General features: G+C 43.0%; 1 protein-coding gene across 3 annotated transcripts in view; it reads right to left on the bottom strand.

The window, feature by feature from the left end:
- The window catches only part of SLC38A9 (solute carrier family 38 member 9), a 73,622-nt gene extending 61,055 nt beyond the window's left edge, over positions 1 to 12,567 (bottom strand). Inside the window, exons 1-2 of one of the 3 annotated variants that reach the window (XM_048850837.2) lie at positions 12,377 to 12,567; positions 1,216 to 1,363 (exon numbers count right to left, since the gene is read on the bottom strand). In XM_048850837.2, the coding sequence (XP_048706794.1) occupies positions 1,216 to 1,334 (119 nt within the window). In that variant the 5' untranslated portion in view covers positions 1,335 to 1,363; positions 12,377 to 12,567. The other 2 variants (XM_048850838.2, XM_048850839.2) reach the window with 2 other exon arrangements.
- Positions 12,568 to 13,043: the final 476 nt, after the last annotated feature.

The raw sequence follows: 13,043 nt of genomic DNA on the forward strand, positions 1-13,043 counted from the left end.
AACACCTCCATGCCACAACCTGGCAGCCATGATAGGGCAGTATGCATCATCACTTAGACCCTATGGAGATGAACACCTTGGAAGGCTTCCCTTGTGGCCCCTGATGGGTCCAGGTGCCTTATTTTAGCTCAGGAGGAATTCCAGTAAGTATATGTGCAATGATGTGGACTCCCCTGCCAGCCTCTCAGATAGAGCTCGGGTCAGGAGTCCAAGAGCAAACTCCTGGTTCCTGACCCTTGGCTCCAACCTTTGATGTGGTTCCCACCCTCTGACAGCTATTGCTCAGACCAGTGGGCATGACAATTGTCCCCACAGCTTAGTTCCAGTCCACTTGTCCAGCCAGTCCCAGTTCTCCCTCTGCACTCCAGCTCTTTGTCAGACCTGTCTCCATTCCCCCCACATCTCCAATTCAAAAGTTTCAACATTTTTATTTTCCAAAAAATTCAGCCTGAGGCAATTGGACACCCAGCATGGCAAATTTCAGCCTGACTTGTTTGGCAAAATTGTAAACAACTGAAAAGTCTTAAAATGGGGATGTCAGACAGCCTTAATGTGTTACAAGCCCCCCTATGATTGTACTAAGTATAGCTGACATGCTGCCATCACTTCCCTAAGAATGCTGCAGGATTGCCTATTTCTGAAGCATAATGACTTTTGGAGGCCCTCCAAACAGCATGTCACAGTGGGTTCCCTTCCTATATGCACACTCATGCATATTTAAACTCGTATGTGCCTATGAATTCATATACACACACACAGCATTTATTTATATACCTGTATGCACACAGCCATGCAATCTCTTGCGTACTTGCACCATTTAAGTCTGAGGTTTTAAATTTTATAAGATAAAAATTTTAATAGACATGGGAATCAATATGTACTCATTCTATTCAGTTTAAGATAGATTTGGAAAGCGACCAATATCTTTTCTAACAAGTTCTCACCTATAAAAGGATAGGAATCCTGCACTACCCTCCCTGAATTGTCAAGTTTTCAGCCAACTCATTAGAGACTCCTAATCCTAGAAAAGGATAAATATTTATAACTTAGGAGGTATTTAAAAATAACACCAAATGACACACAGTAGGATTTTTAGTTATTAAAATAACCAGACCAAAAAGGTTTGGCTTTTATCTTTATTGAATTATTCTTTTAAAGGTAAAGATAAGACAAATCACTATCATGATCACTGTATAAGGTTAGAGTGCCCCATACCTCTTGCATTTTAGGTCTGCTGGATCAAACTGAATGTTCATGATTCCATAATCTCTTTCATCACCTCCAACAGGGATCAGGAGAGGTTTGGTATCCTCTTCCATATTTGAAGAATGCATTTCTTCTAGATCCTGTAAATTATTCTGACCTAAACAAGTGAAACAAGAGTAGTATTAGTAATTAAGGTCCTGGTCCTGTTACAACTTTGGCATGGGCAGACGCCTGCATGCATATAGAGGCCAGGTGGTACAAGGCAGCCAGAAAGCCAACTTAACAAGCTACCTGGAAATTCCCCTTTCATAAAAGGAACTTGGTTGGTGGTGGATAGCAGGCAGTGTCTCTACAGCATGCTACTGCTTCCAGTGTAGGGATGCAGCCAGAAGATCCATATTCTCCAGCTGCTGGAACAGCCATGCATAAATTAAAGTACCCTTGTGGAGGACTAGACTGGTCCCTCCCTAGCTGGCCTCGGAATCCAGGAGCCACAGCCACCATTCCTCATCTTTCCCAGGCTACACTGATCACAAATGAAAATCAGACCCACAGCATTCAAATTAATGTTAAATAGGGTGACTTCCTTCTAAGCTTCTGTCCTGTTCAAACTTTTATAACATGGGACTAATTTCTGTTCTCAAGCTTACACTGGTGTAACAGAAGTAAATTCACTGATTTCAATCAAATTACTTCCAGTCTGCAGCCATGTAATTGAGAACAGAGTTTATCCCATTTGGTGGATTAGATGCTTTGTTTCATTCCACTATTGCAAACTTCCCAGAAAATACATCCTAAAAGTCTTTCCAAAGACAACAGTGCACAAAGATTTCTTTTATATTTCCCAAAATAAAGATCAGAAATCCTGGTGGAGCACAGCCCTCTATTTAGGGCCTTCCAGCCAAGAATCTCAAAGCATGTTGCAAATCCATTTTGTTTTTTTAGTTCCCATGAACAGGCAAAGCACTTAGAGAATGGGAGTAATGTTTTTTCTTGAGTGTCCAGTATCTGTCTCCTCCCCAGCCTTCAATCTAATCTAAGACTACATCTAAACTAGAGACCTTACAGCATGTAAGATCTCCAGTGTAGTAGCTCTATGCTAACAGGAGAGAGCTCTTCCATCAGCATAATTAAACCATCCCCAACAAGTGGCAGTAGCTATGTTGGCAGGAGAGCATCTGCTGCTGACATAGTGCTGTCCACACTGGCACTTCTTTCAATGTAATTTGTCAGTCAGAGGGGTAGTTTTTTCACACTGCTGAGCAACTTAAGTTTTACTGACAAGTGCTAGTGTAGATAACCCAAGTTTAGCTGTCAAGAAGCTAGCAATTTATAGAGAGCACGCTACATTGTGAATGTCTCACTTCAGGAAGGGTACATGGCAAAAGTGTATGATGTGTGAACTTGTGGTTGGAGATGGATGTTGCAGATAAAAAAACCTGTTGGGTTGTCTGAGGATACAGTAAAATCTCTAAATTGTTGTGCTTGTGTGAGAATTATATGCTACAGAAATACCTGGGAAAGTTTACAATCTAAAGTATCCTAGGACTGCCTTTCAAAATGGAGGGGTAATCTTAAATATTTGAAGTTAATTTCCTCAATGCCATGGATAAGCTACAAAAGCATTAACCAGTTCAACTGTGCTACAAAGGTATTACCCTACATCTACAGTAAGAAAGTTTGGGCTTTGGTAGTATGTGTTGGCTAAGAAAACCTAAACTTGACCACTTTTCCTAGCCAAGCCAAAGTCTCAGACCACATAGCTTCCCAGTCTGAGATTAGGTATGGTGAACAGAAGTGGGGATTGAACTCCACATCCCCCCCAACCCATAATTCAAGGGCCTGACTTGTGACTTTTGTCAACATTATATTTGTAATGGAAAAATCATACAGAAAACACAACCCTTTTAGGTCATCCTGAGGCATCCTAAACCAGCAGAAAAGGCACAAAGCATTTTCCCCCAGCTTTGGATCAACACTGCTTTCAGGTTAATAGCTAACCAAGGTGAAATGGGTTGTCTGCAATTTCTCTAGCTAACAACTGTTAGTTTTCTGTAGGTCACATCTGGACTGGGCTAAGAACAAAGACTAGAAACAGTATGTATCAACACTTGATAACTAAATGAAGGTGATATGAAGTGCCCACAGAAGGTGTGAAGTTGTCCCCTGCCCCCCAACAAATCAGGCCTAAGGCTGGGAAACTGGTAAAGCAAAATTTTCAAGAAAATCTTTCAGTACAAGCATAAAATCTATTCCCTCTTGCCATAATAAGTTGATACATTTACCATCCATCAGAGCAAATCATGGATGAATGACCAGAACCTTGAAAGCTGCTGAACGCAGCTAAGCCACCTTTACATCCAATAAAGAAACTTATTTTAATAGCACTCACAAGCATGCTAGGCACCTGCCAGTACAAAAACCTGTTTCCCTACCCCAGTGAGCTTACAGACAAGGTGCTATGACTGCAACCAAGCAGTAACAAAGAGGAGGAAAGACTGGGGAATATCAGTGAACTTACACACAGCTAGCTTTTATTGGAAAAATAAATCAAATAAATGAGTAGAAGCTCTAACTGGCAAGCTTCATGTAGGCATTCCACACATACCTGGTCTTCAGGAGACAGTATGGCTTGAATGCATTTATGGGACAAGTGGACAAACAGCAGCAAAACTACTGTAATTGGTAAGGTGGATGGGAATGATATGCTAAAAGACAGAACCAGGAACAGGTGGAGTTATCCAGGACATTGAAGGATAAGTTTATCCTAACACTTAAAAGCAAATTTTCTATAAATAACACCTCTGTCAATTTTCTGTCCTCTACTATTGTCTCTCACCCTCAACCATTTCTCTCTATTCTCATTTCCCACAGCCTCATATTTACAATCTCTCCTCTCATTTTCTGAATATTTGGTGACCCTCAAACTGCCCCCCCTCACCCAGGTCCTTGGTCATCTTCCTCTGGATTTCCCCAGTCCTCTGCTGCCAGTAGTACGCTCTGGGTTCCTGGTTATCCCTCTGTACCTTCCTTGCCAAGGTCCTTGATCGTTTCCCCATCAAGATCTACTGCTCCCCCTAGGTCCTTGCTTGTCACCCCCCTCCAATGCCATCCCCACCTCTGCTGGGTTCTTATTAATCACTATATAATAGATGAGCTGGTAGCACCATCTATTAAGGTTGCCCAACTACTCCTATTATATGATCCTATTTTCAGTTGCTTATAACATCCAGACTTTAATTATTCAGACTGAAATTTCCCATGTGGAGTGTCTGCCTTCTCAGACTGAAGGCTTTTGACTGAAATTCACGAACAGTTCAGCTGTTTTCAAAAATGAAGCTAAGGGAAAATGTTTTCCTTTTTACACAAGCTCTACACCCCCATGCTTTGGAGCAGGGACTTGAAATTTGGCAGGGGAGGGAAGGAGAACGGTCTGTTTCAGGGATGTAACTCTTGCCATCACTGTGAAAATTCACACAAGTTTGGCCAAGTTACAAGCCTTAGGGGGGGAAAAAAATCTCATGAGCAGAGACTTGTTAAAGCTTCACAACTAAATTCTCTGAAGGGTCTGCCTGTAGTGGGCATGGTCCAGCCTGAGGCTGAGCAGGAGAACTTCCTCTGTAACTGCAGCTCCATGCTGCTATGGGCCATGTTGAGGCCAGGCTCTGGCACTGAGAGCAGGGCGTTCAGGTCTTCTGTGCTTTTGCAGGGCACAGGCAGTCTGGAGGAGGGTGCCTGATTCAAATGCAGTGAGGTTAAGAGTTGGACTAAAGGCGTGGAGGCAGGGAGAATACACTGGGACAAGGAGCCTGCAGGGAGCCACAGTAAGAGTCAACAAGAAGACCAAGGAGGGAGCCTGGGACTAGGAGCCATTGAACATGGGGACTGTGGGCAGATGGGGTTGGCTGGGGGGAAGGGAGAGACTTAAGTGCTTGATTTTGTACCTTAATCTCTTATCATAGGTTTTTGTGTGTCCACAATATGAACACCTAACAATTATAATCACTGTATCTACTCCCCCAGCCCCTGGTATCTTGAGTTCTTCTCCCCAGGTCCTCTATTTGCCCACCATCCACATTCTGCCCTTCTTTCTAGGTCTTCTATTCTCTATCCTCTCATCCCCAGGGATTTGTTTTCTGCCATCCCTTCTCTCTTCTGGCATGTCACTGCAGCCACTGGTAGGAACTAGGAGAAGAAAGAGGAAAGGGGCTGGGAGAGGAAGGCTGCAATAAACATTCTCCTGAGCCTACAATGCTACTTGAAGGGCTGAGGGAAGAAGCACTGCACCTGGGTTCAGTTCATTGCTTTCCATCTTCCCTGCAGCAGGCAGTGTTGAAGTGACTGGCCACATCTCCCTCTCCCATGGGTTGAACTTTCCCCCTCATATGAAGTTAATATTTGAGTTTGGATGGAAATGTTAGTCTCCCCTGAGGGTAACTTCAGTACTATAGTTAAGGGATGTCCCTTTACTTGATACTTAAAGTTGGGATTCTGAAAAGTACTCACACCTGCCTAACTTCTTCCAATGAAGTCTACTCCCACTGAAGTCAGACTTTTACAATAAAGTTAGGCCAACGCTGAGTGCTGTTGGAAAAATCCCACCCTGAAATCCTCTGGTCCATATCCAATAAGGAGCTAAATGTAAATATATACATCTAGGAACAAAGAATATAGGCCCTGCTTACAGGACAGGGGACTCTATCCTGGGAAGCAGTGACTCTGAAAAAGATTTGCAGGTTGTGGTAGATAGTCATTCAGCTGAACATGATTTTTCAGTGTGATGCTGTGGCCAAATAAGCTAATACTGTCCTGGGATGCACAGAAAGGGGAATCTCAAGTAGGAGGAGAGGTTATTTTACCTCTGTATTTGGCACTTGTGAAACTGCTGCCGAAATAGTGTCTAGTTCTGGTGTTCAGTTGAAAAAGGATCTTGATAAATAAGAAGTTTCAGAGAAGAGCTCGGAGAATGATTAAAGGATTAGAAAACATGATACTCAAGCAGCTCAATCTATTTAGCTTAACAAAGAGGATTAAGGGGTAACTTGGTGACAATCTGCAAGTATCTACCTGGGGAACAAATATTTAATAATGGACTCTTCAATTTAGCAGAGAAAGGTACAACACAATCCAACAGCTGGAAGTTTTAGACAAATTCAAACTGAAAATAAGGCATCAATTTTTGACAGCAAGGGTAATTAACCATTTGAACAATTTACTAAGGGTTGTGGTGAATTCTCAGTCACTGATTGGATATCTTAAAGATCTGCTCTGGGAATTATTTTGGGGAAATTCTATGGCCTGTGCTATATAAGAATTGAGATTAGATAATCAAAATGGTCCTTTCAAGCCTTAGAATATATGAATAAGAAGCACTTGACCAAGTAAAAGGTCTCCAGTGAGATTCATGTAAAGAATCCTACGTTGTAATGCAAATGTATAACTCTCTACCATGAATATAACACAGGTGAAGTTGCTTGTTGTCCTATATTAGTCATACAGTTGTGCTTTATTTCCTTGAGGTGTAGGAAGTCAAGCTTTTTCACCCACACAACATGGGTGGAGAGGATGGGCCGATGTCTTCAAATAGATTTAAATAGTTCCAGCTAAACTGGCTTCTAACAGCGTGGACAGGGCCTGACTGCTAGAAATACCCAAATCATGCTAGAATAGTGATCATATATTGGTGTCTTTTTTTTAAAGCAGCTACGTTTTTTAAAACCTAAACCCTTGAATTCTGTATACACACACAGTTCTAACATGGTTTGGCCTTCTCCACAACGAATGGCAGAACCATGAGATTTGTCTGTCTATATTATGAGTTTAGCCATATCAGCCATGGGACACAGTTAGAGGTCTGTGTACTAATTTCTTTTGTTTGTAGCAGGGCTGGGATAACCATTTTAAAGAACTGTTTCTAGGGTTACAGGTTTCTAGAGTTACAGCCTTCCTCTAGACGGTGTAATATTGTTCCCTAAGATGTTATCCACAGCAGACACAACTGTTAGAACATAGACATCCAATCTGTCACACAACCACACATTGGAAAATTAGACTTAAAGGCCCTGTCTTCCTTGGAGAACTCTAACAACAAAATTACATTAACACTGGGTTACTCCTGAGGGAATTCTGCACTACTGCACAACTTTGCAAAAATTACTGTTGGGCCTGCAGAATTTCCTCCCCCCTGCGTGCCCCAGAAATGGTCTGCAGAACTGTTGCCCACCACTAGGGGCCACTGGACCCAGCAGAGCCCAGCTTGCAAATAGAAAACAAGGTGTGGGGGGGGAACTGGAGGGTTCCCAGCAGCTGCAGTTCCCAGCATGCCCTGAAGGAAGGAGGCAGCATGCAGGAAACTCTGTGCAAGCCCAGGACCCAGCATTAGGCTTTTTCCCTTTGGATCCCTGGGCTCTAGGAGAGTAGGGTCTGTGAAAGTCTGGGCTGGGGGGGCACAGCTGTCCTCTGGAGGGGAGCATGTGAGTGTGTCTGGGCTGGGGAGGAAGGGAAAGATGTAAGCGTCTGGGTGACTGGGCAACAAAATGGCAGATGCATTTATCAACATGAAATTTCGAAGAAATGCACACTGCAAAACAATCCCAACTATACATATAAAATGATGGGGTCTAAATTAGATCAAGAAAGACCTTGAAGTCATGGTGGATAGTTCTCTGAAAACATCCACTCAATGTGCAGCAGCAGTCAAAAAAGCAATGTTAGGAATCCTTAACAAAAAGGATAGAAAATAAGACAGAAAATATCATTGCCTCTATAAAAATCCGTGGTAGGCCCACATCTTTAATACTGCATGCAGATGTGGTCACCCCATCTCAAAAACAATATTGGAAATGGAAAAGATTCAGAAAAGGGCAACCAAAAATTAGTAGGGGTACAGAACAGCTGCTGTATGAGGAGAGATATGACTGGGACTTTTCAGTTTGGAAAAGCGATGACTGAAGGGGGATATGGGGAAGGGTAACCACCTTTCTGTATACAGTACTATAAAATCCCCCCAGCCAGAGGCAAAACTTTAACCTGTAAAGGGTTAAGAAGCTAAGGTAACCTTGCTGGCACCTAACCCAAATGACCAATGAGGGGACAAGATACTTTCAAATCTGGAGTGGGGATGGACAAAGGGTTCTGTCTGTGTGATGCTTTTGCAGGGAACAGATCAGAAATGCAGCCTTACAACTCCTGTAAGGCTGCATTTCTGATCTGTAAGTAATCTAGCTAGAAATGCGTGTTTTCCTTTTGTTTAATGGCTGGTAAAATAAGCTGTGCTGGAGGGAATGTATATTCCTGTTTGTGTCTTTTTGTAACTTAAGGTTTTGCCTAGAGCGAATCTCTGTTTTGAATCTGATTACCCTGTAAGGTATTTACCATCCTGATTTTACAGAGGTGATTCTTTTACTTTAATTAAAATTCTTCTTTATTGTTAAGATCTAAGGGTTTGGGTCTGTTCACCTGTACAAATTGCTGAGGATTCTTATCGAGGCTTCCCCAGGAAAGGGGGTGTAGGGCTTGGGGTGGGGGGGAAGGGGATATTTTGGGGGAAGACATCTCCAAGTGGTCTCTTTCCCTGTTCTTTGTTTAAAATGCTTGATGGTGGCAGCATACTATTCAAGCACAAAGCAAAGTTTGTACCTTGGGGAAGTTTTTAACCTAAGCTGGTAAGAATAAGCTTAGGGATCTTTCATGCAGGTCCCCACATCTGTACCCAAGAGTTCAGAGTGGGGAAGAAACCTTGACAGAGGTCTATAAAATCATGACTGGTGTAGAGAAGGTAAATAAGGAAATGCTACTTACTACTCATAACACAAGAACTAGTGGTCACCAAATGAAATTAATAGGCATCAGGTTTAAAACAAACAAAAGGAAGTATTTCTTCACAAAACACAGTCAACTTTTGGAACTCTGTGTCAGAGGATGTTGTGGAGGCCAAGACTATAACAGGGTTCAAAAAAGAACCAGATTAATTCATGGAGGATAGGTCCATCAATGGCCATTAGCCAGGATGGTCAGGGATGGTGTCCCCAGCCTGTTTGCCAGAAGCTGGGAATGAGCCACAAGGGATGGATCACTTGATGATCTGTTCTGCCCATTTCCTCTGGGGCACCGAGCATTGGCCACTGTCAGAAGACCAGATACTGGGCTAGATGAACCTTCAATCTGACCCAGTATGCCCGTTCTTATGGATGGGGGTGGAGGGGGTTTAGTGTCTGGGCTGGAGGGGGGTAGGGGAAGAAGTAGGAACTGGACTGTTGTAAGGATTTCTTTAACTTTCTATTCCTGGGGGAATTTTTGTGTTACCAACATACATGCTGACAGCTATTTTGAAATAAAACACCGAAGTAATTGAAACTGGTGTGATTATCTAGTGTTTTGACAAATAAAATTTGCAGAATTTTAATTTTTTTTTCAGAGTAGCAGCTGTGTCATAAATATAAAGGGAAGGGTAAACACCTTTAAAATCCTTCCTGGCCAGAGGAAAAACCCTTTCACCTGTAAAGGGTTAAGAAGCTAGGATAACCTTGCTGGCACCTGACCACAATGACCAACAAGGGGACAAGATACTTTCAAAGCTGGGGGGGGACAAAGTCTGGGTCTGTCTGGGTGATGCTTTTGCTGGGGACAGAACAGGAATGGAGTCTTAGAACTTATAAGTAAGCTAGCTAGATATGCATTAGAATATGATTTCTTTAAATGGCTGAGGAAATAAGCTGTGCTGAAAGGAATGGATATTCCTGTCTTTGTCTTTTTGTAACTTAAGGTTTTGCCTAGAGGGATTCTCTGTTTTGAATCTAATTACCCTGTAAGGTATTTACCATTCTGATTTTACAGAGGTGATTCTTTTTACTCCTATTCAAATTCTTCTTTTCAGAAACTGAATGCTTTTTCATTGTTCTTAAGACCAAGGGTTTGGGTCTGTGATCACCTATGCGAATAGTGAGGATTTTACCAAACCTTCCCCAGGAAGTGGGGTGCAAGGGTTGGGAGGATTTTTGGGGGGAAAGACATTTCCAAACAACTCTTTCCCAGAAACCCAGTTAAACGTTTGGTGGCAGCAAAAGTCCAAGGACAAAGGGTAAAATAGTTTGTACCTTGGGGAAGTTTTAACCTAAGCTCGTAAAAGTAAGCTTAGGAGGTTTTCATGCAGGTCCCCACATCTGTACCCTAGAGTTCAGAGTGGGGAAGGAAACTTGACAGTCAGTATCCGCAAAAAGAACAGGAGTCCTTGTGGCATAAGGTGCCACAAGGACTCCTGTTCTTTTTTTAAAAAAAAATTTGGCACAGAATTCCCCCAGGAAGTAACTGGTGAAACTTAGTGTTGAAAAATGGAGCCAGAGAGGTGTATTCATTAGTTTCCACTATTACAAAAGTTCTTGCAACTGTGTTTGTTAGCAAGTTTTGTAACACTCCCTAATGTAAAAAGGCTCAACTATGATTTCTCCAGCCATTATGAACAAAGCTAAAATATCAGAACTACATTTTAAAAACCTATTTAAGGCATGTCTTTTTAACACAGTGCAAGCGTGTCTTGATACTTTGGCCCTAGAATGTTTGGTTGGATTTTAACAATTTAGCTAGGAAACCAGTTTAAGCACACTAAACTCAGTTCTTTAACCAGTATTTTCATTTGGCTGCAAACCAACCATAGACTGCCTAGCCTGCATAAATAAAACTTATTCAAACATTTTATAATGAAAGAAACTGTAGTTTTTAAATGTTAATGACCATATTTGAAATTAGCACAATCTACTCAAAGGAAACTGAACTAACAACAAAATGATGAATCTTTCCTACTCTTAACTAAACCACTTCATGCCAACTCACTGACCACAAAACAGAAGCGGACTATCTTGCTAAAATATACTGGATTGGTGAAAGACAATACTAACTAAAGACAGTGCAGACTCCAAGTAAGTGCATCTGGAACAAATCAATAGACACGGCAGTTGACAACCAATATATCTTAACCTAAAAGAAAATTTGAATGTGGAAATGACTTAATATTTACAAAAAACAATGCAAGCTTTTGCAAATATTACTGGACAGTATCTTCAAATATTTTTGCAAATTACATTCAATTAAACAGTTATCTTGTCCAGGGACCAACTCAAAGTTGTACCAACTCCTTCATTAGGATGAAGGGGAATACTAGAACAGGGAGCACCTGGATTCTAAGGTTGAATTAAACTCATCAATATGTGTTCTGTTTTAGGGTCTGAGGTGACACAGAGCCATACACTAGCTGCAACCTGGAGGCTCCAGAACAGCCCACTTCCCTTAAACTTTCCAATCCAGTTCTTACATGAGAAGTAGAGGATGTTATCAATCACTTTAAGCTGGCTGTACCAGTTACATTAAGAATTAGTTTTATTATATGATAAAGAGGACAATTATATTCGTTTTCTTTACAACAGCACATATGATCTCTACAATGCTGTCACAAAAAAGGGCTGTATGAAAAATGGGGCAGTTCCATAACAGATGTATCAGAGGGTGTAAATCAGTCAGGTCAAAGCAGTGCAACACTTTATAACCATCCCAATACATGCTGTACCGATCATCAGTGAGGAGAGATCTACAATTTTCTGTAATTGGTCAGTTATAAACCATACAACCTATAACTCTCCACAACTTTGTGGCAATATCCTAGTTCATTCCCGTTTAAAAAGGCTTCAGGAGGAGTACTGCTTCTTTTATAAGTACTTAGTTTCCAAGCTTTATGCCCTAGCTGTCATTTCCCTTTGATACAAGATCTAATCGCTCACCTAAATTGTCAGATATTCACTCTGAATAGTAAAGGTGGCCGTCACTTGAATCGCAGCAGGCAAGAAAGAGAAATAAAGAGCTAGGCTGAAAGCGTGGCCCCACTGAGCTCAATGGCAAAACTCCCATTAACATCAGTGGGGCTCGGAATTCATCCCTCGTGCTTTCCCTGCCTTTCCTCTGCATAGGGAAACAGCTACCTCGTAGGCTCCTCACACCTATCTCCCCTGGCCCCGGGACCGGCTTGAACTAATAGCACTGCAGCCCTGGGGAGGGCTGGGGCCAGCATTAACAAGATGTTCGTCTCTACAGCGCTCTTCTCACCCCCAAGGCGGGAGCCCCGGATCCAGGGCTGCCTGAGCTCCCCGTGAGCGGCAGCGCCCGGCCCAGCACAGAGCTGTACCTTCAGCAGCCGGGACCTAGCCGCCTCCGCCGCAGCTCCTTCGCGCCCGGCCGGACTCTTCAACCCCATGCTTCGCCGGCACAAACAGGAAGGGCGGGGCGGCTGCCGGGGAGCGGGACTGGAGCCTATAGGGCGCATGGGCTCGGAAGTTTTCCGAAGCAGGGGAGTCTCAGGCGAGCGAAGGGGACGTTTGCTTGCTGCGGACTACAACTCCCAGAGAGCCTTGCGTCAGGCTCTTCTGGGGAGGGCAAATCGCAGCCTAGAGCGGCTGCCTGTATCTCCCAGAGTGACTTGCGCAATAAACCCTCTTCTCCCCCGTCCGCGCTGAGACCTTTTACCAATCCCAGCGCCCCCGCGCTGTGTCCAGGCGCGCACGTGCGGTGTGTCTACCGTAACGCCTGTTTTCTGTTGCCTCCTGCAGACTACGGAGAAGGGTGTTTTATTTCGATCGGGTTAGCTCAAGCCACTGTTTAATTTGAGGGACCCTACGCTGGACCCCACTCCATGCTTAGGGCCAGTGTTGACGCAGTTTGACACCCGTAGCTCGATTGTAGAAAGGTTGAGTTTTAGCCGTGCTAAAGTCAAGCTGAAGGCATTAAACTCTCCACCATGGTGTTTTCAACAAGTTAAATTAGCGGAAATGAGCTAACTTTATTGGAAAAAAAGC

Source organism: Caretta caretta, chromosome 5, assembly GCF_965140235.1.
Source record: "Caretta caretta isolate rCarCar2 chromosome 5, rCarCar1.hap1, whole genome shotgun sequence".
Taxonomy (NCBI): Eukaryota; Metazoa; Chordata; order Testudines; family Cheloniidae; genus Caretta; species Caretta caretta.